We start from the raw sequence: 26,712 nt of genomic DNA, 5'->3' as shown, positions 1-26,712 counted from the left end.
TATATTGCACACTGTCATCTGTATGTATGTAAATAGTACTATCTATATGTAAATTGCTTCTGCACTTTCTAGAGCATGCTCTCAAGAATTTGACTCACCAAGGCACTTGTGCTGTTGTGATGTGACAACAAAAGTGATTTGATGTACCCGCCAGATCCCTACACTGTCCCAAAAAATGTTCTCACTTACCTTCTCTGGATCAGTTCCACATTTATGGAATGATCTGCCCGCTGCTACAAGATTAGCAGATTTGGTAGCAGTCTTTAACAATCTCCTTCAGCACCTGATCAGTTCTGACTTCTATCTCTTTCTATGAAAAAAATACTTGTCTCGTATAGTTTGGTAGGCTTTGTGAGATCAGTTTTATTGCACTTATGCTTTTTGTTGTCCTTATGTTGTTCCAATTGCTTGCATGGTTTACCTCAATTGTAAGTCGCTTAAACTCAATAAAACCGTCTGCTATATGACTAAATGTAAATGTAAGTTTCGCGGACAGTTTACGGAAAAATAGGTGAATGGATAGAGACATGGCGGACTCCCCTGCCGCTGTGACAAGACTGAACCCAAATCGGTGGAGGAAGCATCCACTTCCACCGTGAATGCGAGTTTGAGTACTGGAAGACAGAGAGTGGTTGCAGAGCAGAAGGCTTCCTTGAGGGTCTGAAAGGCATGTAGGGCATCGGTGTTGCAGGATAGAGATTTAGATGGTTTACTGATCATAGCGGGATATGAAGTGAGTGGTGATGAGATTATGCTGAAGTTGGCTATGAAATCCTATAAAGCGCTTCAATTCACAGACTGTGGTGGGTTGTGGCAATCTCATGAAAGCGTCCACCTTCCCCTGGTTCCCATCTTAACTGTGTTGTTACTGATGTGAAAGCAGAGGAAGTGAATGAAAGACAGACACATTTCTCTAGCTTGAGATAGAGTTGGTGTTGGCGGAGTCGCTGCAGTACCTGGGAGACATGATGGATGTGTTCTGAGACTGTGTGGTAGTAGATGAGGATGTCATCAATATAAAGTATTACGAACCCTTCGAGTAAGTCTCTGTAGATATGTTCATTAGGTTCTGGAATATGGCAGGGGCGTTTACTAGTCCGAAACGCATTACCAGGTCCAGAGGGTTTTATGAAGGCAATTTTTCACACATCGCCAGCTTTCACACGGATTGAATTGTGAGCGAAACGGAGATCCCGTTTAATGGAGGTGGTGGCATAAGAAAGCTGTTCTAGGGTGGCTGGGACCAGACAAAGGGGATATGAAAATGTCTTGGTATGTGCATTGAGTTTCCGGTAATCGATGCACGGCCTCAAACCTCCGTCCTTCTTGCCCACAAAAAAGAAACTGGAAATGGCAGGGGAAGTGGATGGGCGGCTAAAGTTCTGCGCCAACATCTCAGATATGCACGCATACATGGCCTTCCATTCTGGGATCGAAAGCGAATAGATGAAACCTTTGGGCGTGGGGGACCCAGCCAGCAGCTCAATGGCGCAGTCTCCTGGGCAAATGAAGAAGAAGTTTAATCTCCAGGTGTTTTGAAAAGATGTCCTGGAACACCCTGTTTTCCACTGGAACTCAAACTTGAATTCTTGTTCCACTGAGGTAGAGTTCACAGGCGGTGTCTGAAGAACAGAAAAGGTGGGTGACTCTGAGGGGAGACAGTGAGATCAAGAAGCTTCACTCCAGTTTAGGATCTGGCCAGAGTTCCAATCAATGTGAGGTTGATGTCATTGTAGCCAGATCAAAAATGTACTCATGTCCTTTAGAATTTACTACAGTGAAATTTACAAGAATTGCTAGACACTAGTGTTTTTGAGTCTAACCATATAATAGAATACCACTGTATTTGAACGATTTAAAAAAATATTGCATTGTGCAGTATAATACAATTTACCACAGTAAATTCAAAATTTCATTTAGATCTTTGCATTAAGGATCTTCAGTTTATTTTGTAGTTTTCAACTATTAACATGGCACAGCACCAGAATACTTCTAGGTATCATGATACTTCAGCTAGTAAAGTATCATAAAATATGTTTATGGTTCCGTGACAAACCTAGTATAGGGTGATGCGTTCACAAAGTGTATAAGGTGGTGCCAACAAAAGCCATGCAAAAGCAAGAAATGTCCTTTAGATACCTAAAGGCCTACTTTAGCCTTCCACTGTAGTGAGCTCATGACATACGTAATCGAGATATCTCATCTAAACCAATAGAGGAAATGCATTTGACTTTGCTAGGATTTTTTAGGAGAAAAATTCAGAGTTGGAGACGTAATAAAATGTTTCTGTTTGGTCTCCATTTATCATCATGTCTGTCTGGCAGCAGCGATTAAGACATTAAATAGATCTTATTTGTGATTGTCATTTCCTATGGGTTTGATCCAGCTTTGAACATTTCAAAGAGGCCGTGGCACTTATCATTGAAATACTATTGCATTCAGTGCAGAAACCAGTGATAACCTTGAAACTGTAGTGGGCATTTTGGGGTGTGTGTGCGCAGAGATAGGCACAAATAAATCAACAAGTATGTAGTTACAAATTACAAATACTTACTCATAAAATTTATTAAAAGAAAATACAAAATACTGCTGATAAAAAAAATATTAGTTGATATAAATGATTAATTAATTACTAAATTTGAAGATACAAAAATACAATAATTTTAGTTGGATAGACTGAAGAAATAAAGAAAAGTTCTCATAACAGCAGTCCATCAAACACTTTAGCATCACATAAACAAGTAGTCCTTCACGTCATTTTAATATCATATAATTGATTTAGCTCATTCTCTTACGACCAAAGTCCGTTTAAGGAGGGCAGGACTTCCTTCGCTAGAGTGGCCATATTGAGTGTTTTGTATTCTAATGGCAGCAGCTTTTCTTGTTATTATTATCTTTGCCTGCGACGCACCTGCAATAGCTGGGTTTCAGTCACGTGATTATGATGACGCTCGAAGGCGGGGCGATTTCAGATGGAGGGCAGGAAGTAAATATGGAGAATACGTCTATGGAGGAAACCGTTGCGGAGAGTCCGTATTGTATGAAATTAGGACCAGTTTCAAGCAAAATATACAAGGAGTTAGTAAACAGATATGTTGGTCGTGACCCGTTACTCGTGAAGATGATTGAGCTTTTATGTCGAACTTGAAGATTTGCCAACAGTGGATGCTGTTGACATCACCAACTATCTATCATTTTGACTATTGTTATAAGTGTGGTCTTTGTAAGTTCTGGCTGTTGTTTAATATAAATGCAAACATTAAATGCCATTGAGAAGACAGAATTATAAATGGTGGTTTATTTACAATATTAGATTTTTCAACAATTGTTATAATAAGAACATGGTGTGCAATAACAGATTAGATTCCATTTCATTACATATAATACATATAGCCAGTACAATTGGACTAGTCACTAGCCCTCGTCACTAGTTTTACACAAGTGTAATACTTTTATCCACTGGTCACTAGTCACGCTGCTTCGGTTCGGAACTTTCGGCTGTCTGTGTCAGATCCTGGCTCTCATCTGTCTGTTGGAGATCCAACATAGCCTCTGCACATTTCGACCGTCTTTGTTGGTCTTCCTTGAGCGTCATCCTCTGCTCTCGTTTGAGAGATGCCTCTGATTTGGGTTTAGTTTTTGGGGACCTTAGGTTGACCGTCGGATCCCAATCTACCGACTCAACGTCACCCAAAGCGCTAGGGCAGTCAAAAAAGCCCAAATGAACTGCATATTAGACTACCGTTAACTTTATAATAATTACTAAGTAAAGAGCATTTAACGAAAACCGAATGCTATATAAACACAGACACAAAAAACAATTTGGCTATATAACATAACCTCCGACGAAGTGGTCGCTGCACACACGGGCATTAACAGACTCTGCTCCTGCCGACCGCAGAAGTTCGTTAAAAATCCACTTTTTACGGCGTTGTTCTGTGAACTTTTTACATTTCTCACATTTATGAGTGACAATCTTTGGTACTCTGTAAAATCCTTTTCTCTGTTTGAACGATTGGAGCAGCCGTAAACTACACAAAACATTGGCATTTTTTCAGACGGCACTGGCAGATCCTCAACTATTTTACTTCCTGCCCTCCATCTGAATTTCGCGCTCTCACGATGCAGCATCGTGACGTCACGTGAAACCAACCTATTAATCAGAATGTTATTTTTTATTACTTCAACCACCTTGCTACGGAAATAACTGCGATCCTGCATCACTAGACAACACAAGTCACTCTTTATCTAGCAGATCATTTCTAGCTTTTTGCGCTAATCTTTTGTCCTATGACTTTCAGTGAATTATATCTGATAGTTTATTTTACTAGATACCTTAAAGCTCTTTGAGCAGAAAAGCAGTTTCTTTACTTGTTTTACTTACAGTAAATTAAAGTACCACGAGAGTGATTGGAAATGTTGCTTTTGAAACACTCTCGCGACCACTCTCGCGACAACGCACAGGCGCACAGCCCCACCTGTTTAAGGGCCTCTGATTTGCAAGATTTTGTATTTTTAATTTATTTCAGCGGTAACAGGAAATAGACCCTCATTGGCCCAGAACAAATATAACAACGGTTGCGTACCGAGACTCGGCGGGGGTGAGCCTCCTGCTGATGTAAACGATGGGATGTTCCTCACCCTCCCGAGTCTGTGACAACACCGCACCTACTCCTCTGTCTGAGGCATCGGTCTGGAGTGTAAAGGGGCAGCCATAGTCGGGGGCTTATAACACCGGGGATGACGTCAGTGCTGTCTTCAACACTTAGAACGCCCTCTCCGTCTCCTGGGTCCAGATTACCTTCTCTGGCTGCCCTTTCTCGTCAGGTCGGTCAGGGGACTGGCTATAGAGGAGAAGTTAGGGATGAAACATCTGTAATATCCCGCCAGCCCCATAAAAGCTAGTACCTTGGTTTTGGTCCGTGGCTGGGGGGGCATCCCTCACTGCCTCCACCTTCCAGCTCTGAGGTTTGATTAGTCCTCGTCCAACACAATATCCCAGGTACTGAGCTCCGTCGACCCCTAGGTGGCATTTACGTGGATTGGCTGTCAGTCCCGATTTACGTAAGTCGGTTAGCACCCTCCGCAAGCGATCGAGGTGGTCTTCCCAGCTCTCCGAGTGGATGACCAGGTTGTCAATATAGGCCGCCGCATAGGCCTGATGGGGCCATAAGAGGACACCCATCATCCTCTGGAAAGTAGCTGGGGCCCCATGCAGGCCAAAGGGGAGGACCCGGTACTGCCAATGGCCGGACGGTTTGCTGAAAGCCGTTTTCACCCGGGAGTCCGGTGCTAGGGTTACCTGCCAGTACCCCTTCGTTAGGTCTAACCTGCTGATGTACCGAGCCTTTCCCAGGCGGTCTTGAAGCTCATCCACTCGGGGCATGGGATATCCATCAAAGAGGGAAACTTGGTTGAGGCGCCGAAAATCGTTACAAAAGCGGAGGGTACCATCTGGTTTCTGGACCATCAAATGGGGCTCGACCAGGGGCTACGGGATGGTTCTATAACCCCTAACTTCTTCATGCGGGTGATTTCCTCCTCTATAGCCAGTCGGCGAGCCACTGGGACCCGGTAAGGACACTGCCTAACGATGGTTCCTGGGGGGTCCGGATCTCGTGTTTAATGATTCGGGTCTGCCCAGGCCGCTCGGAGAAGACGTCCTTAAACTGACTGACCAGGGCTCAGATATCCTGCTTCTGGATCGCCGTCAGTTGGTCGCCCATCGGGATTACGGCTGGTTCCATGTTTGTGATGGTGGCCATCTGGGCTGGTGAGGCTATCCACCTTTTCAGAAGATTTTGATGTGGTACAAATTTTCTTCTTTACGTTGTCCTGGCTGACGGACACGGTAGTTGACCGGCCCTACCCTTTCCACGATGGTATATTGGCCGTTCCAGGAGGCCAGAAACTTGGATGTCGTTGTCGGGATGAGTACCATCACTCGGTCACCGGGCAGGAATTCTCGGGGTTGGGCGGGCCCATCATACAACCGTTTTTGGGCGCGCCTGGCCTCTGAGAGATGTTCCCTAACCAGGGGCATCACCCGGTCGATGCGGTTCTTCATCTGCCGTACGTGCTCAATGACGGTCCGAAGAGGGGCCGGCTGTTGTTCACACGCTTCCTTAGCTACATCTAGGAGCCCCCTGGGTTGTTGTCCGAAAAGGAGCTCGAAAGTCAGGATCAATCAGGATCTCCGAGGGGATTCCCACCCGGCTGAAGAGGAGAAAGGGCTATTTGGCTATGGCTTTAGAGGTGGCCTTCCTCAGGGGAACTGCTTCTGGGTACCGGGTGGCGTAATTAACAATCACCAGAATTTGTTCATGTCCCCTGGCAGACTTAGGCAGCGCTCCCACCAGATCCATCCCTATGCGCTCGAAGGGCACCTCGATGATGGGTAAGGGGACAAGAGGGCTGGGGGGGAGGTCGTTTTGGCAAAGTCTTCTGGCAGGTGGGACAGCTCTGACAAACCTACAAACTTCTCTGTCTAGTCCATGCCAGTGGAATTGATCCCGAATTGGCTGTATGGTGTTTTCCACCCCAATGTGTCCAGCCATGGGGTGAGTTTGGGCCAGCTCTAAAATGGAATCCGTCTTTCCCTTTGGAACCACCAGGAGCTGCTCTTCCTCCCCCCGCCTCTGACCGACACAGTATAACAGACCGTTTTTAATGATGAAATATGGGATCGAATATGGCCCCGGTATAATAACCTCATTCTCGGCGATGCGGACCTGATCCCAGCAGTTTCGCAATCGCTCGTCCTCACGTTGTTCTTTTCCAAAAGATCCGCCTCCGGTGATCTGTTGAAAAAGGTCGGAGAATAGGTAAGGATGTCGACACTCACCCTCGGGTTCGCTCCCTGTGGCCAACCAGGCCCGATGTGGTGCCTGGATCCTCCGAGGACGGTGTCTCCAGGGGCGGCCCCCTCATCTGGCCGGCTGTAGAGAGGTGGCCAGAAGATCCTCAAACCCCGGTCAATCCCGACCCAGCAGGACCGGTACGGGTAGGTCGTTCACAATCCCTACATCCAGGGGCCATGACCCCTGAGTAGCAGCCACGGTAACACGACGGCGGGGAGTTTCCGTGTGTCCCCGTTGATGCAGGTAACCGGAACTGTGAACTTCCCACCCATACAAGGTGCCACTACATCAGGCCGTGCCAGGGTAATGGCACTGCCGGAGTCCAGAGTCGCTGTGACGGCTCACCCGTTTACTCTGATAAGTTGTTGGGGAGCTCCGGGTTGGGCCAGTTGATGGATAGCACAACCGGCCATCCAGGCGCGTGGTGCTGGAGATCCCGGCTCTGTGGGCATGGGCTAATCCACCAGTGAGGGGTCAAAAGTATTGAGGTAAGCTTCCACCTCATTCTGGTCCGACAGCTTTGTCAGCAGGGAGTGTGCTGCTACCAGTGGGTCCGGTAGGGAAACCCTGGGCGCGATCGTCTCCCGCATCTGATCCATGGCTAGATCCGCCCGGTTCTGCCTTCGCGTCATCTGTTTCGTCAGCTGTTGTTGACGAACCGTGATTTTGGCGAGCCGGTGGATGATCTCTTCCATTTTGTACAAGCCACTGGCAGGAAGGGAGAGAGAGGGCCTGAAAAAAAGTTGTGCAGTCGTGCCTTAAATGTGTTCCCGTGAGAGCTGCCGATCGTCAATCGTCTGAGCCTGGAGAACAGAAGACATGTAAGTTAGCTGTGGCTTGCATGGGAGTATAAGCTCGCCATGTCTTCTGTTCTGCTGTCTTTCATTCTCCTTTAATTGGTGCCTTGACGATCACCAGCTGTGTCTCGTCTGTTTCCCTGGCGACGCTGATTACGAAAGGGGTGACTGGCCACACTAGGTAAACTGTGGCTATGGATAAGACTTGACAGAGCTAGACACGCTAGACTGTGGCAGTCAGAACTGGCAAAACACGCAACGGTCTTACACAAGACGAGAGGACAAGAGGGATTAAATAGAGGGAACCTAAACAGCGGGAATGAACTGCAGGTGAACAATAATGAGGAACGAGGGTAGGCTACTGGTCGGGATGAGCTACAGGAGTGCAGGTGATGAGGTGATGGAAACCCGGTAAGGGGAAAGCCTGGCAGGGAGACACGGGGGCGGGGCAAATGATATAGACACCGAACACGTGTGGAGCTGTCAAAACGGCTCCACATGAGGTTGACAAAAAAAGGAAAAAAGCCATGCCATGACTGAGATCATGACAGAAATCATGTCTATCATTTTCATTTACGTCACTACTACTGACTGCATAGCAGCAAAATGTCTGAAAGAACAATAGTGGACCACAAAAACTGGTTATACAAGGTTAAAAGAACAACGTGATATGACACTCTTCCAAATATCTTCCTGTGTGTTCAGCAGAACAACTACATTTAAACAGGTTTAGAACAATCTGGGAGGGTTAAATGATGCCAGAATTTTCATTATTGGGTGAAGTATCCTTCAATTGAATGAAAGATCATGATAGAAACGTGGTGCCACCTATGACTGGTAATTAAAGTTTTTGTATGCAAGAATAAAACAATATATTTGAAAAAGTATTGAAGTATATTACAGCTTTCCTGTAGCTCAGTGGTAAGAGCATTGCGTTAATAGCGCAAGGTTGTGGGTTCGATCCCAGGAGATTGCAAATACCTATGTAAAATGTATAGGATAAAGCAATGTAAGTCGTTTTGGATAAAAGCGTCTGACAAATGACTAAATGTAAATGTGAAATGTAAATATTAACAACCAAAATACACTCTCTTAAAGTATTTAAAAACAAATAACATTTGACCTTTTTTTGTTAAGGAAATTTGAAATGACAAAATACTCTAAATGAATTAAAAAAGTATTTCAAATACATGTAAATTGGCATGTTGAGCTAAACGGTTCTCTGGTTTCCTTCACTGCAAATCACAAAATTTAATAGCTCACAGGTTTATCATAAGAGACATAACAGAGTTCTTGGTTACATATCCTTCATTGATGTATCAACGTGTGTTCCAAATGCATTAGAAGAACAAATATACTAATGAGAGTATAAAAAAATCACAGTGAACATCCAGTGAGTGATATGAAAGCAATGGGACGAACAGATTGTTATGGTTAATGTAGCTGGAAGGCAATTTTTGGCTGAATTAAAGCCAGATGGTCCATTAAGTATGAACGACACACCTTAGATTTAAGAAGAACAGAACGCATTAATAACAATGAGGGTGATTTTAGGTTTTCATTGTAAAAGAACACAACTGTTCATGGGCTTTCCAAAGTGTTCGCCATACTGCAGCTCTATAGCAAACATACATTTGGACAGAATCCGTTTTTCAACCCATAGTTAGGGCTTTGATGAGAATCCGTCAGAGCTGGAACACGGCCGCTCATCGGTTCAATAGGCATTATATATATTCTACATTCCAATCAATAGCGTTCAGTACTGTCGGTCCGCCAGTTATATGTTTCATTAGCGGCTGGAGCGATGGCTCTGTATTTCAATCTAGAGCACATCTCGCTTGCACCCTGCGGCTCCCCCAACCACGTCCCCTCCCTCCATTAGTGGCTAGATAGCATGCCAAATACTGTATATGTACTAGAAGCCAGTTAGCTCCTGCAAGTCCCACATGCCCCCACTTTATGTGATGTGTAAAGGTGATTGCGGGAACCCAGAATATGGAACATGTTTTTCAGCCTTCAGAAAACCTTCAATTAGGGTTCAGGACACTCTCATTTCCATAGTCAGTTTAAATTGAAGTCTTTGAGAGGATCTGAGAAGCTGGTGGTTGAAAAACACTCATCTGTTTGATGGCTTTTTGTATTCATTGACAGGCAAGTAAAAGATGTGGGGGGAATGTTTTTTTTCTCTGAATTCTCTGAGCGTGAATGAATGACATCGTGATTTTAATGGAGCATTGGAGTGGAGATGTTTACAGCCATCAGCGTTGTTAGCACATTGCACACTTGAGTAGTTTGTACCATTTTTTTGCTCTTTAATTCGCATTGCTTTGACTCAGGTGTTGTGATATTGCTTTAACGAACAAGATGTATAACGAATCATTTACATTTCACACAAAAATGTACTTAAAGGGGTCATATTGCACGGCTAAAACGAATATTATCGTGGATTTTTTAAAAAGCTCATCGCTCTGAAAATCAAGGTGCTATGATTGGCCAGTTAATCGGTGCGTGGTTGGTCGAAAACTACAAGCGTGTGATGGAAATGTAACGCTTCTAAGCATATTTGGAACATCAGGTTCCTAAACAATTGTTCAGACAGGTACGCCCACCCTACTTGCGTTTACATTTGGGTAGTCTAAGCCAAACCATACCACGGATTGGCGTAGATTTGTGGGGGTATGGTTACACGAGGCGTCTCAGGCAGGTCTGGGTGAGCATTCACTTAAGACACTTTTTAAGAAAGTATATTTTAATTTTACGTGAAATATGACGATATGAAATGATAAAATTAATTGATGTTTTCTTGAAGTGGTGCACCAGATCGTGAAACTCAGGGTTCAGATCATATTGCGGATTTTGGAGAATTGTTCGGATCAGATAATGTAAATGCTCGTCATAGTTTTAATATTATAATATGAGGAGCTTTGAGAACTTTATAAAAATTATGTTGTGAAAATACCCTGAAGATATCAACAGATTAATTTAACAGAGAATCTTGTTTCTAAACAGTTATGTCATACAGTATACATGCATTATTTAAAAAAAATGACAATAAGTGTGATACATAAATGTAAAGTTTATTTCCAAAATGAGATAACTCCGTTTTTAAAATTTTATTGTGGATTCCAATTATTATTAATCACACTGCAGGCAGTTTGTTTTGATTTAAGCGATAATTACTCAAAAATACATTAAGGCCTAACTAACACAATAAAACACAATAAAAACATGATAATATAATAAAAAAAACATGATTAACTCATTATGAAAACAAAGTCTTCAAATATTTTATAAATGTGTAGTCAGAGTAAACAGCTGACAAATGGATCTCTAGAGTGTTTTGAGGTGGCGATCATGGAGTAATTTTCTTGACTAACTTTCTCTTGTCTTCTCAAGTGTGTTACTGAATTATTTGTGGCCGGTGCATCAAAATTGCTGAAGTGGAGCGTGTTTGCCTGTGGATCCAATCAAAATTTAAAATATTTTAAAATCCCCCCAAAAATTCAACATTTTGTTACCATGTGTCATAATCGAAACATTAGTTTGATGTTGATTTAAAGTTTTTCTATACAGAGACAACATATTTATATGGCCACAGAACAAAATTCATTTAATCAGCATTTCTAGATGTAATGTGGCCATTCCTGTCCAGTGTCTGTTGAATTTAAACAAAATCAAATCTAGGAGTGACTGAAGTCAACCAACAACAATGTAAATGACTGACAGCATGACAAGACACATGGAAACTGTGATAATAATCAATGTTATCACATCTACAGATATTGCTTAAAAGTAAATATGAACATGTTTTATTTTCTATATTTGAGGAATATTTATTTGAAATGTTAAAAATAGTTTACAGAATGATAGAAAACCTAAATACACATCTATAAATAGTCAGCATTTAAAATCTGAAAGCTGATTTTGAAACGGTCTCTCTGTTTTCACGGCTTTATGTACATACATAGGCAATGATGACATGATAAAGGCACTGCTTGTCAGTAAACTGACCAATCATAATTGATATTCATATTAGCCATTCAAGTCAGTTAGCTTTGTCATTAATGTAGCATCCCATTAAGCCTGTTTGTGGCTAATATAACACACAAAAAAGGTGAGGACTCTTAAATTGTAACACAGTTGGAAACTTTGGTCTTTAAAAGACATTTTAAGACACATTAAAAGACAGCCTCTTTCCTTTACAATATATAAAATTACTTCAGAATTGAATAGTAGATAGAATGAGGCTTGGGAAATTAACAATTTTCCCCTTTGTTTATATATTTTGTATAATTATTCCTAGTTGTTTTTTTATCCATTATAACAAGTGCCGGAAATTGCACATGGTAATTCGGCTACTTAAATGTTATTGTAAGCTCTTGATGGAAATTGGACATGGGAATACATTTAACACGAAAACAGTGTCTGTGTGCCATATGACATTGTGCGTCAAGTGAATTATAAAATAATGTGTGAGAACATTCTGCGACCCATTAAACATTTCTAGAGCACGCTGTGGACAATTATAATCAAAATTTTAGAGCATGTAGCTGTGGGGTAGAAAGAATTTCATTTTTGAGGGGCCTGCCTGTAAATTAGGGGGCCAGTAGCTTATGTATACGTATAGGTTTCTATACATGTAGATATTTATAGGTACTAAAATGATACACCTGTATTATACAGCTCATTTCACCGTTTTGGCAAACATAAACATAGCCTAGCGGTCCTTAATTTGGTCCTCGCGAGTGTGTGTGTGTGTGTGCCAGCATATATACATACCATTCTCTTGTAGCAAAGCATGTCAATATTGCCTGCTGTGCTTCAAAACAATTTGGGTTAATTATGTTTATTTATTTAACTTAAAAATTTCTTGTGATTGTGCATCCAGAGAGAACATGAATTTTGGCAACACCTACAACGTGTTATGCTTTGTTGCATGTGTTTATGAATAAAATAGGAAAACTTGATTAATTTCAAAATGTCCATTTTTGTTGTTTGTTCTCTCATAAATGGTATTTTAGCTCACAGGGAAAACACCAATAAACCCCTTTCGCCTGCTCATTGTTCTTTCAAATTGTTGTAAGGTTCTTAACAAAATTACTGACAAGAGTCAACACAAAACAACGCCACAGAAAATTTAAACAATTTTTTATTAAATCATGCATGGAACCACATCTGAGAGTAATTACAGTCAAAGAAAGTTGTGAAAAGAAAAAACAACATCAACTAGGACCAAGTTTAGTTTGAAATAAAATGCCAAAAACAAACAAAACAAAAGAAATATGTTAGATTCAATTCAGTGGGCCTATTGATTAGTGTCATCCACGTAAACTGCACATCAAAAACATAGCCATACGGCCATGAGAAGTGATTTGTTTTAATCCATATGCATTTTAACCATTCGACTTTATTACCATAACAGGATAATTCACAAAACTAGGAAAAAACAGACAATACTGTTCCAGCTGCTTATGCGCTTATGCGCAGTTCAAAAGGCCACGCCCACCGCAGAACTAGGAATGAATATGAAATTGAATATTACACAACACCGGTGTTGTTTTCTCTTGTTTGGTGGGTGTGTCAAGAACACCAAGCCCAATCAGCAGCAACATGTATATACTGTAACCCACGCGGTATTAAAGAGACAGTTCGCAAGTAAAGTAAAGACGGGTCCAAGTAAAGACGTTTAAATATGTCCGCTGCAGCTCGGTATACACAACAATAGAAGATATTAGAAGAGATGTATTTTGCAGTACTCAGCACATATTATACAGATTTCATCAGAATCCAATATTCTTTTCAAGAAGAACACAAGGAATGGCCTTCTCAGCTGCCATAGTTCATCTATGGCGTCATCACAACAGGATTTTCAATCGCACCACCATTTTGGTTTATAAAACGTTTTGCAACGTTTTGTCGGGGCTGATCGCAGCTTTGATTTAAATCACCAGTGCTCCATGAATGAACTGTGTTCCGATTGACATGATCCCCACACAGAGTTCACTGCTTTTGTTTAAAGGGTTATTAAACAGCAATCATGAGATATGCGTAACGTTAGTAATTATGTTTTGTGCACTTCAATGGCCTTTATGTCCATTGACATAATTGAACAAACCTCTGAAGCAGTAAGAGACGCATACAAAATATGCAGAGGGGAGTCGTGAGGACTAGGATTAAGAACCACAGTAGCTCGACGGCTACCAGTCAAACCATTGTCTTACCTTTTACATGACAAGGCAGATCCTTCGAGGGTGAGAAAAGTCTAAAAGAACACTACAAGAAGTTAAATGCAGTGTAATCGTTATCTTAAGCAGTCTTCTCCTTTTCTTCTTGCTCATCTTTTTGTAATTGATAAAAAAATAAACAGAATATTGTACGCACCCGCCATCGCAGCATAAAATTAAACTCAAAAGTAAAGATGCTATGCACAACACGTGACATAATTAAACCAATAACTTTGAAAACAGCAGGGAGCACTGATTGGTCGATTAACCAGAGTATTGAGATTAACATATCAAAAATCTGAGGGGGCCGTACATGTAAATGACGCCCGCTCGTGGCTATGCGACTGGCATGTAGTATCAATCCATCCCTGCTGGAAGACAAACACTGCTGCCATAGTTAAAAGCAATCACCAAACCACACTTGTGAAGTCTCGCTTATCTCATCCAAAGCAGAGAGCTACGTGCCTGAGCCACAATCACTATCACAGTCCATATCCGTGTGTATTAATTGGGAAGCTGTTCCACTGAATAAAGAAAGCTGTGGCATCAAGGCGCATTTTGATCAAGGCTGTAACCAGTGGTCACAAATAATTCTTGAGTCATTTCGGAGTTTTGATTACTTCTAATGTGTAAAATGTCGACCCATGTATTTCAGGGGCAGAATGTTTTATATAAAGAATACGTCTTGCAGTTGGCAGTTTTCAAACATTTTCCAACTTTTTATTCAACATTATTAATCACAATATCCATAATCATGCAGACCTACCATCAGGCATTTTAATGTTCCAATTAAACGTATTTATTTGTGATAAAATAAAAACTACTGAACTAATTGTGTGTTTCCCGATGTAAAAAAATGGTGTGTTTGAGATTACATGTAAATGGGTCCGGGAATGAAATTTAGGGAACCCCCTGCAAATAACAAACATGACTTATCAAGTATGCAGTTGAAAAATTAAAATTCATAATTTTTACTTATTACTTTGGCCATTGCCAGGCTACAAAAAATGAACTTTCAAAATTTACCTTTGAACTATACATTTCATGAAAAAAAAAGTTTTCTATCCAATACAATTTAATTAATCTTGAAATAGAATACCAACATCATATCGAGAACAATAAGGACGAATATAGCAGATTTACAATAAAGCACTAAATGTTTGGTATGACTTGAATAGCCACTTTTCAAATATTTACATAATTTTATTGAAAATAAATGGCTTTATGATCTGATATGGGATAGGGAAAAAGTTTGGCTAGCGGCAGATCCAAATCCACGAGTTAGTCTGCTTACAAGTTGGGCTATTTGTACTGTTAATAGACACAAAATTCACTTTAGCAAAAAGTGGTGGGGACATGTCCCACACGTATAATACAGCCATATGGCTGGAAGTTGGAACGCGATTATTCGCTACCATTTATAAATAGAGTCAGAGATTTGAGATGTGACCCTGTTGTCTTTAGCTCTATTGGTGGTCACTGCATCACAAGTCATTTGCATAAAGCGACAGTTTTGTTTTACTTTTTCTTGTCAGGCGAACAAATACAGCAAGTTCAAATATTTCCATAAAACATCTGTTTGCATTGTGACAGCACATACATATAGTAGTGACACAACCAATCACAACACATGATGCGAGAGTATTCTGGACAATCATCTTCCTGCACTCTCAGATAGCACGACTGAGATCCATCTTCTCCACAGGACCTGTTTTTAGCACACCCTCATTTTCTCTAAATAAGCATTCAGAATGATTCCAGCACTGCTGGGTGAAATGAATAGATCAATGCACCATGACGGCCAATGTCAAAGCCTTTTTGTCGCCTGTCATCTTTGTGTGTGAAGATACTGAAAGTCATTTTTCATTTTAGATGTGTGACTCCATCAAGATGCTCTTGATTTGACCATTTACGACCGCCTGTCTTTATTGACTGAATTTGACTGTTGTTTACATCATGTATCCGTACTTCAGATGAATTTTGTTTTGCAGTGAAATTTCCTCTGTGAATAAAAATGAATGGGAATTTTTTGGGTGAACTGTTCTTTTAAAACAGTTTGTCGCGCAGCACTATAACAATGAAATTATCACAATATGTTTGGAAAAAACGGTTGTGACCATGCTGATTAAGTGTATGAGAATTTGACAGAAATTATCTGAATATAATGCACATTTTATCTCTAGGGGAAACTATTATGTAAGGTGCTGACTAAGATATTGGTTTTGTGGACTTTCTCTTGTGTTATATGATTTGACACCAGTGACTTAACTCTTAATATTATATTTGAGTAATACCACTTCTTTATTAACCTCTAAAGGTTTGTAAAGGGTTTTCACAGTAACAGTGTTTCTGTGAAGCAGGGCTCATGTTTTTATTATAGTCTGTAATTTAATAGCTCTTCTCTGAGGCTTTTTTAATACAATATATCGAAAGAAGGGATCCTTGCTTAAGGATAATTACATACTAAGTTGTGATATGGTTTCTGTTCACAAGCCTCTGTTTGTGAATACCACGATTCTTCAGACAAGCAACAGTTTCTTCCATTGTGCTGAATCAATATTGATAATGATGGAAGTGTGTGTAGGAATAAAGTTAAGAGTGAGTTAATTTACCTTAACTGTCGGTCTGTGAGGAGTTTACACCTCATTGTTATATTTATCTTATATTTATCAGCAAATATGACGATTTTTCAGTGTTGCTGTGTATTATGGTTTTGACAAAAGAAACATGTTATTACTGGTCTTGAGTGAGGTTATTTAAATTCAGAAAATTGACTACATAATGAATTATTGCATGAAATATACAGAAACATTTTTGTGTTTACATAGAAACATATTGTGACAAATCTAAACAAGGACACACAACATAAAACAGTCCTTTGAAAAAAGTATTTTGGAAGTTTAGTTTGCAGAATACCACGGGTGCCCTTCACTGTTCAATACCAGACACAGTCCCATACCGTAAAGTTTTATTTATCAGACATTGTTGCAACAATTTTGTTTGAGAAAGACTTTAATTATGTTAAACTTAATACTTAAACATCACTGCGCTCTATATCTCCATATTTCATGATTTTTTGTTGTTGCCACAAATCCTTATCATTAATCACCGTCTATTTTTGTCATTGGGTATTTGCAAATATCTAACCAATAAAATTGCTTTCTAACTTTTTCAACGCAGTATTTAACAATTTTAAAACAAAAAAGTTCCATTTTCTGAAAAACAGCGGCTTTGGACGTCCAAGGTTTCGAAAGGACAGCAATGACTTAATTAAATTCAAATGTATTTATATAGTGTTTTTACGATTTGCATTGTTTCAAAGCAGCTTTAATAGTAATGAAATCATAGGAAACTATAAAATATATAACATACTGTACAAATGGAATGGATTGCATAGCTGCAAATACGATTGTGTTGACGGAAAGGTAATGTAGCAAAATGTTACATATACTCTTAAAAATAAAGGTGCTTAAATTCTTCACAGCGATTCCACAGAAGAACCATTCAGCCAAAGGTTATCTAAAGAACCATAAATTTCTCACATTTTTATAATCTGAAGAACCTTTTATGGCCACAAAGAACCTTTTGTGAAACTGAAAGGTTCTTCAGATGTCAAAAATAATTTATGGAACCGAAAGGTTCTTTGAAGAATCGACGAACCTTTTGAAGCACCGTTTTTTAAGAGTGTACTGCACTTTTCCTCTGTTTTCAATTTAATTAGAATTAAACTGCAATAATGCAAAATAAAAAACAAAGATATTTCAAACAGATAATGATGGCCAAAAGCAATTATTAGCAACAGATTTATTAGCATAAATGTTCTCTTTGATATCAATTTTGATTTGGCCCACAACTCAGACCAGCTTTCTATTTTAAAAAGATTGAGACAAATCCCTGGTGTCCGCAACATTTACCTCTTAGTAATTCAATCACTACGTTAACATGTAAGGGAGTGAATTGACTAAGCAGTTGCATGATGTGAACCTCAATGGGCCGCGGTCCATGGGCTGAATTAGTCAGCGGCATTACACAGAGTTTTTGTCCCTCTTGGGAAGATGGAAAGCCACCTTTATGATAGGTTCACTTTCAGCTGCTCCTGTCTGTCCTTCTGGACACATTGATTTGCATTTCCACCTTCCTCGTGCATGCTGACTGAAGAGAAAGCAGGCTGGTTGCTCACCCATATCGCTCCGTAAACAACTATTGAATAGGCAAATATTTGCATAATCAGACGTCTTTTGTCTAGTCCTTCAAGCCTAACAGGATGATTTAAAGTTTATCAGAATTTAGACAAAAAGATTTTGAAATTTGTTTCTATTTTCAACCAAAATTGTTAGAGCGACTGTCTTTGTTCCCTTTCTGTCCTGTCCCTTATGATACTGTATGGACTATATCAGTGTAGTGATCTTTATCACACCATTGTCCACCCTTCATTCTTCAACACTGAAAAAGATCTACGATCACTATATTCCACAGTTGTCAGCTCCGCATTCAAGCGACAATCACAAAATGACATCACTTCATTTCAAGTCAAGTCAACTATGCTTTCCTCTGTCCCCAAATCAACGAGGTAGGGTGAGATAAGACAACACAAAGGAGATGCACAGTCTGGGTTCTTGAGTCCTGAGTACGTCAAAGCTTCTGTCTAGAGACTTATCAGGAGAAAAACACTGGTTTAAAGGTGAGCGTGAGTGGCAATCATATGAGCTCTCCTTTTACCCCAGGACACCTTCCCGCTTTTACCTCCTGCCGCAGATCAAGAACAACATCCGTCTGTGAGAGCCGTGGCTTTGAAATGAGTTGGAGATACTCTGGGGAAAAAAATAGATTTGGGGATGGAATACTGATGAGTGTGAGTTCTCAGATAAATCATAATTACAAAATGTATAATAAAACATGCATCCAAGTGGAAAGTATGCATGCTTTTTATAAACATTTTAAAGACACAAGATTGACTGAGGCTGTCTGTAATAATTTATGCTTCACGTTATTGATTTTTGTAGGACTGGCTTCATATTTCATAATTCATATGGCTTCATAATTGGTATGCTCATAATGCATCTTGATTCCTCACGCTGTGGTGTTTTTGAAATGCCAAAAATAACCCTAATGCTTAATGTGAAATCATTCTTTACAAGAGGTGTGTTTGTTAATATCCTGTGTTGGTATTTGAAAATGCTAAGTTCTAGCAGGTGTGATTCTAAACCCGGATAAGCTTTGTCCAGCTGCATAACTTGCATGCGCCATACCATAAATATTGAATTTAAAATTGTTATGTGCTTTAAAAGCAATAACGTACGAGAGGCTGCACTTTATCTTTAATAAATTCAACTTAAGGGCGTTGTTAGGTGTGACACAAAGTGGAGGTGCAGCGGTCATAGCTGTGCTCTATCGTAAATAAAACACAACTATTGACCAATCAGGGTCAAGGACAAGATTTAACCATTTCATAGACATAAAAGCTGTCTGTTTCATTAAGCGTGTAAACTCACATCACTTAAGGACATGTTGTGGTCCTTAAGTCACAATTTGTTAACCATTTACGTTTTAGTCATACGGTTGAGGTGTTTATTCTCCCAAAAAAATTTTTTTTAAGAAATTTAAACCTCATTTTACTTATTTAATACAAAATATATTCAGTTTGGTGTTCTAATACGAATGTTATATGAAGACACATGGGTTGATGTAAAATTCACAACATGAAACAGCTCAAATTTAAGTGAGGATATGTGAAAACAAATCTCTGGGCATGTGCAGTTCCTTCTGCTGTGTGACCTTCTCTACTCACAAACCAAATAGATAAACTATACAAATATGATCCTATATTACACTCAGTAGTGTATATTACACTGAATTAAAATAGACTTTAGGGCTGTCTTTGAAAATACTTTACAGTCATTACATCACATTTTTCTAAAGACTCTCGAAGGTGGGGACACATCAACAACGGCATTGCAAAACGAGTAGGCAACATTTGTGTTGTACAATGGTCAAGTTATTATTAAAATGTTACTGTACATGAAGTTTGTCATCATATATGCTATATGAAATACATATTTGTATATTGTAATGTGAGAGTAGTAATAGATATTTGATGTTCATTCATTCCTGTGGAGAAGCACTAAAGACATCTTGCTCCAAATTGAGTTGGACCAGCTAAAGCTCAACTCACTCGCTTTGCATGACAGCATGAACATAATAATTAAATTCATTAGTGGAGTCAGGCGGACGGCTCCTCCAATCAGACTTTGTGATGTGGCCACAGAAACAATTCACCTCTTGAAGGATGGGAAATGGATTTGTTATGCCAGAGGCCCCTGCAGGCACACCACACACTCCACACATGTCCAGAAAGACACTTGCTTGAAGAGAGAGCAGATATTTTAAGGATGAAGAATTAAACTGACAGGATGGAGAGCCACACATCGGCTTGACACAAAACACAGTTTGAAAATTGTCAACAGTGCTCTGAGTGTAAAAGTCTTACTTGATAATCAACAATGTTAATTTTATGTTTAATGTAATGAAACGTTTTATTAAATTGTAGAAGTCAATTTCAATGCCTTTTTCTTAAAGGCATATTTCACCCCGAAATGACAAATTCTTCATAATTTACTTGCACTCATGTCTTTCCAAACATGTATGACATTCTTTTGCAGAAGACAAAAGAAGATATTTTGAAGAACAATGGTAATCAAACACAATTGGACCCCATTGACTTCCACTGTTTGGACACAAAACCACATTGTCAAAATATCTTCTTTTGTGTTCCAGAGAAGAGAGATTCAGAAGAAGAGAAAGGAATGTAAGTGATTTTATCAAGGGAAACACACTTAGGCTTTGATCTGTAGTTGCTATAATGTGTGACGACCAACCCAGGTCTTCCTCCATCACAACTCAGACCATAAATGTGCCATGTTTGCTAAGAGCAAAGAGGACGTCAGGAAAGACTGCATGTGTTGACCTTGTTTGGCTGGTATAATGTGTTGCCTGAGGTTCTGTTTCTTGCAGATTCATTGCTTTTCAGGAGTGTGTGAGGTTGCTGGTAGCACTACTGCGCTTTTCTAATGTTATCTGACATCGCTGGGTGCTTTTGGGCATGTTGTATGCTGTGGGATTTGAATGACAAGGAGTGTCTTAATGAATTAATGTTATGAAAACAAATTCAGCTATAGAAGTTGTAAGAAGGTCCTTCACTGTTCTCCCTGCTCCTTGCTCCCTGTCAATATCATATCATGTTATAATCTTTCAGAATTTTTTTATAAATGTATATTTCTGACAATGAAGGCAGCATTTTACGACATGTTACAAAGACTGTTGCATAAAGAGAGCATCCTTATTATGCTTTTTCTCAGAATGCATTGCACCAAGCTCACTATATTAAAATCATATACTGTATATGCTGATAACCCGCACTCCAAAAAATAAAGGTGCTTCATGATGCCATATAGGCCTAGAAGAACCTTTTTTGTCTAAAAGGTTCCATAAAGAACCATTAACATCTGAAGAACATTTGTGTTTCACAAAAAGTTCTTTGGGGCGAAAAGAGTTCTTCAGATTATTAAAAGTTAAGAAAAATGGATCTTTAAAAAACATTGATTGAATGGTTCTTTGTGGAAGCAAAAATGGTTCTTCTGTGGCCTCGCTGTGAAGAACCCTTTAAGTGCCTTTATTTATATATGCAATTTAAACTCACACAAAATATTAATGCACGTTTACTATCCTCCAACCCACATTTCCAACACAATGGTAGCATTCACATTGTTTTCTGTGACTTCACAACATTATTATCCACACAAATGACTATTTACACTTGGGTGCAAACATTGAAAATTCAATGTCTGTTATATTCATTTCTCACCTTTCTGAGACTCTAGATTTATTTAATATGTATATGTAATACGGTTCAATAAAAGGAAGGAAGGAGGCGGGAACCGGCGAACATTTAAACCAAATTGAATCAAAAATAAACAAACAATAACACAGAAGTAAAACTCACGGTCGACTGCCGGCCACAAGAACATGAATACAAATACTTTCACATTGCTGTTGGATGACTTTTTGTCCCTCCTGAGGTCTGATTTAGTTGAAATTCAACAGACACTGGACTCGAATGGCCACAATACATCTAGAAATAGTGGTCAAATGAAAATTTGGAAAGGTCTCAAAAATGTTTACATTTTGTCATATGTTATATTTCACTCTTGTTCTCATCTTGTGTTTCCAGGTGGTGAAAATGATGATCATAGTAGTTCTGACTTTTGTCATCTGCTGGCTCCCGTACCATGTATATTTCCTCGTGACCGGCTTGAACAAGCTGCTGGTTCGCTGGAAGTTCATTCAGCAGATCTACTTATCAGTCATGTGGCTTGCGATGAGCTCCACCATGTACAACCCTATTATCTACTGCTGCCTGAACAGCAGGTAACACACAAACACACATTTACCCCATGCAGCTTGTGAACACGCTTATGTGATTTATCCTCCCAAAGGTGTTTTAAGTGAACGAGTGCTCTCCTTCCCACATCTACAGAAGACTTGAGAGAGTGCTAAAACAAAAGATTTATGACATGGGCGTATTTTGTCATAGCAACATGAGTGCTGTTCCCAGTCTTATTATAGCATGAAGTAATTAACGCCTTTGCTTCCTGTGAAATGTTAATCATAAATCAATGATTGAAAGAAAAGAGTAATTAATAATCACTTTACATGAAGGACTGGGAAAAAGTGTGTTGTCTTGGTTAAGGACAAACGGCGCACTTGGATTTGTGTTAATGAAGGAATGGATAACAGATGTTTGTGTTATTAACTAAATCGTGTACACTGGATGTGGCAAAACTAGACTGCTTTATTGCAAGTGAGTATGTGTTAAGAATCAAACCTGCTGATGTTGTGAGCTCGATACAAATCAAACATATCACTGCTTTCCTTCTGAAACCTCATATCTGCATATTTCGTAATTTTTTTACCATAAATCTTTAATATAGTCACCCTTTCACTGGGTTTTGCAAATATCTAACCAATAAAAAGTATTAAAAAGCGCTTATCAACTTTGGACATCAGAGATATCGGAAATACTATTATTATTCATATTCTGATATATTTTTGTCCTCCTTGCTATGAATTAAACTGGTTGTCTTTCAAATATCAGATGTGTGATTTGATGGCTATGAATAATTTTTCTGTATATTAATAAACTAATATATCAATAGTAAGCTTATAAATAAATTGTAACATTAAAAAACATTCAATTATATTAATGATGAGTTTTATATTAAATTAATTTATATTAATGACTGAACATTTTAACTGAAGATAATGCTTTAATAACAAGTACATTTTTACCAGTGTAATTTTTGGAAAGAAAACATTTGTCATTCCTAAATGCAGTACATTAATCTAACAGCGGATTGGTCAACAAATTATATTCATGTGTAAACCGTCTAAATCCACATTCGGTGTATATGCAAGTAATATTAATTTGTATTTAATGTTTTTTTTCTAAAGGAGAGAAAATTGGGGTATAAAATTGTCTTTGTGTCTCTTTATGTCTCTTTGTGTTCTGTGTAGTCAAAAGCTTGCTGTACCATACTGTAAAAGCATTCAGCTGTTTTATAGGACCACCTAAAATGCATCTTCTCGGGCAGTCTACCAGTGTAGCGTGGCAACTGTTGCTATCCACAATAATGTGTATCAAGCTGGGACTACCGTAAAATTGACTTTCTGAAGTGTTCAATTCACAAATAATCACCATGAGATACAAAAATTAAATATTATTTTTCAAATAATATTGCATTGTTTATTATAAAGTAAATGATCCATGCAAGCCATTGTTTTTATATTATAAATGAGTAACTATTCCCTGCAGGTTGTAGCGATTTTGCGATTGCAGAATTTAATGTATAATCAAACAAACTCCATGTAGAGATTTTGATTTTAGATAATTTTAATAATAATAAATATGATTATTTTGTCAAAACCTGCTCCAAAAGTCAAGCAGAGATACTATAGAATGGAGATAGAAGGGCCTGTAACACTTACAATTTGCTAACAACATCCATTGCTACTATTAAAAAAAATTAGCCTCTGGTCTCCTTTCCTTTCCTTTTTGAAGACGTTAGCATTAGCTTTTACATTTTTTTTGGCTAGAGGTTGCAGGCTAGTGGCTTTGAGTAAGGTCATCCTCACCGATGTGTGTGTCATGGTTTTAAACTACACACCTGGAAACAACATAAAGCCATATGATACATGAAGAAAACTGTCATGTTTACGTGTCAATGAACATTCATCACAAACAACGAAATGCTGATTTGTTAAAAGTATGAGAGGTTCATGGCATAAATTCATAAACATTGTCACAGAGACATTTCCACAACCATAAATATGAAGCGGCATGAAACAAAGCGTGATAGGTTGCTTGACCTGTCAGTCAAAATGGCCTCTTTGGAGGGCCTTAAACTTACGGCAGCCAAGGTTTCCAGACATTCAGTATAAATCTGCTCCATGCATTTTAATCATAGGAAATGCATAAATAATGTTTACACAGGTGGTAGTTTTAAAGAAGAACCCTATTTTCCAATTCAAGTAGTATTTTTAACTCTTCAAGGTTTAAATAAAGCTGATGCAAAATGAAGCATTTTTGGCCGCATAAATCACATAAAGATATCTGCAAAATCCTGTGGGGACTGAGAAACTCTCCCTTCCCCTCCAAACAACATGTCTTAATTACATGATGTATCTCAACCTGAAGATGAGACTATACTGACTGTCCAATGGCCAGGCTTCCAACTTCCTATCAAATCCCAAAAAGTGAAATCAAGCTCCGCCCTACATTTTTGCTCAGTCCAGATGCCGTGACATACACTGAGATCTACGTCGCCATTCTGAAGGACACACCATCACAAATCATGCTTCATTCCGATATTTACAGCAGTCATTTATAAAAAATACAGGGACATGGCATGCGGGTTGTTTGCTTGACAGTGGTTTAAACAACCTTTCTACCATTGAACACGCCGCCCTCACCTACCAAGCGCACAGCGCTCTTTGTTTGAAATATGTTTTGGTCAACAGTCATTACAACTGTGTTGTCAGTTTTTATGGAGAAATACACATCGGTACCACACAGTTACACTCTCGCTGTGGGCAGTTCCGCCGCTGCGTTAACTTTCTCTAGCTATTGTCGAACTAGTCTCACGCATGTACGGTGCTAATGGAATGCTCCACTCTAATCTATGATGGGGGAGTGCCTTTGTACAGTTGTAATAACGTAAAACTTTAACAGGGTTACAGGACTATTTTGATGATAACTTGGGGCTCTACTACGTGGCTGCTGACATGGCATATTGGTTAAGTCCACCCCTTCCTTTTGGAGGCCCCTTTTGGAAGGCCCCTTTGCCTAATGGGTATGTCCGCCCCTGCATATATGGGGATGATTAGGAGGCCATGATGTATAGAGGCGAATGGTCGAATTGGGCCAGGATGCCCGGGTTACACACCTTCTCATATTATGGGATTTTTATTGACCACAGAGAGTCAGGACTAATTTTTAATTTTATAAAATGATGTCACATATGTTATTAAAAGACATATTTATAATACATTTTTGTGTAATATTAAACTGCCCCTCTCAAAATGATTTGCAGCATCCGGGTTACAGGGTTTTAATAGTTTTGATCGGTTGTTATATGATAATATCAACCCTTGGAATGTTGCGACTGGCCAATCAGAATATGGCAGAAGAAAACAATGAACAACAATTGAAACAGTGTTTCATTTATTTAGACTTTGCCTGGTGATATGACACTAATGTGCCAAGCATCAGATGTCATTTATGTTTATTGATAAAGGGTGATTTCTGGGAGGCAGGTTAATCCACGTGTAATTCCAAGAGGGAAATGATAACACTTTGATCAAAAATTACAATGTTTACTGCCCAAATATTTGTCCAGTTCTTCATTCTGCTTTCCTCCGCTCTAAGGTTCCGAGCCGGCTTTAAACGGGTGTTCCGCTGGTGTCCGTTCGTGCAGGTGTCTGACTATGACGAGCTCGAGCTCAGAGCCATGCAGCTTAAAGTGGCACGGCAGAGCAGCATGTACACGATGTCTCGCATGGAAACCACCGTCGTTGCCGTGTGTGACCCCTCAGAGCCATCCGCCCACCCTGCCCGGAAGTGCCTTCACAACCATCAGCACAACGGTTGCTCCAACTCTGCCCCTAAGGAGGAATTTTGCTGAGATGAGATTCATACTGAAGTATCAAGCACAACAATCCTAATGAAGTGTCATGAATGAGAAGTTTTTTCTCACTTGCCATTATCATCACATCAATAGTTGCGTGTGCAGAAATTTAACAATCATGTATTTCAGAAATGTTTTTTCTGAAGTATTAGTTTCTTGTAGGGAGAAAAATAACTTGTAGAACATTCAGCCCTCATCATTTTGAAGACCAACAAGGTCCTGCATCAGAGGAGCACTTTGTCCGTTCCAGAAAGCATAGGTAGAGGATTCCCTTTCATGCCAATCAGGAACCGTGTTCTCTTTCATCATACGCGAGTAAGGTTAGCATGTTACGTAAACGCCAAAGGTTTCATTTCTCCCAAAGGCCTAACGTTCTGTTCTTGTTAAATTATCTCATGACGTTTTAAACAGTTCAGGCTGACCTCACGTCATGAGCAGGGAAATCAGATGGTGGTGCAGCTTGTATCTTCGGCACACCAGCTACAGTATTTGGCGAAATCATGGGGTGAAATGTGAAATGCTTTAATTGTCTCCCATTGAATCAAAAAAAGCTTTTAATTTATCAGAATCAGATTTATTTAGTTTCAGACTT

The 26,712-nt window shown here is 39.4% G+C and overlaps 1 protein-coding gene across 1 annotated transcript in view; it reads left to right on the top strand.

Moving 5' to 3' along the window:
- Positions 1-26,117, top strand: part of tacr3a (tachykinin receptor 3a) — a 44,362-nt gene extending 18,245 nt beyond the window's left edge. Inside the window, exons 4-5 of the mRNA XM_056767671.1 lie at positions 22,109-22,305; positions 25,862-26,117. Coding sequence (XP_056623649.1) covers positions 22,109-22,305; positions 25,862-26,117 — 453 coding nt within the window. The remainder of the gene's footprint in view (positions 1-22,108; positions 22,306-25,861) is intronic.
- Positions 26,118-26,712: the final 595 nt, after the last annotated feature.

The sequence above is a fragment of the Triplophysa dalaica genome, chromosome 2, assembly GCF_015846415.1.
Source record: "Triplophysa dalaica isolate WHDGS20190420 chromosome 2, ASM1584641v1, whole genome shotgun sequence".
In the NCBI taxonomy this organism is placed as follows: Eukaryota; Metazoa; Chordata; class Actinopteri; order Cypriniformes; family Nemacheilidae; genus Triplophysa; species Triplophysa dalaica.
Note: the sequence above shows the minus strand (reverse complement) of the source record. Positions and strands in the feature narration are given on the sequence as shown.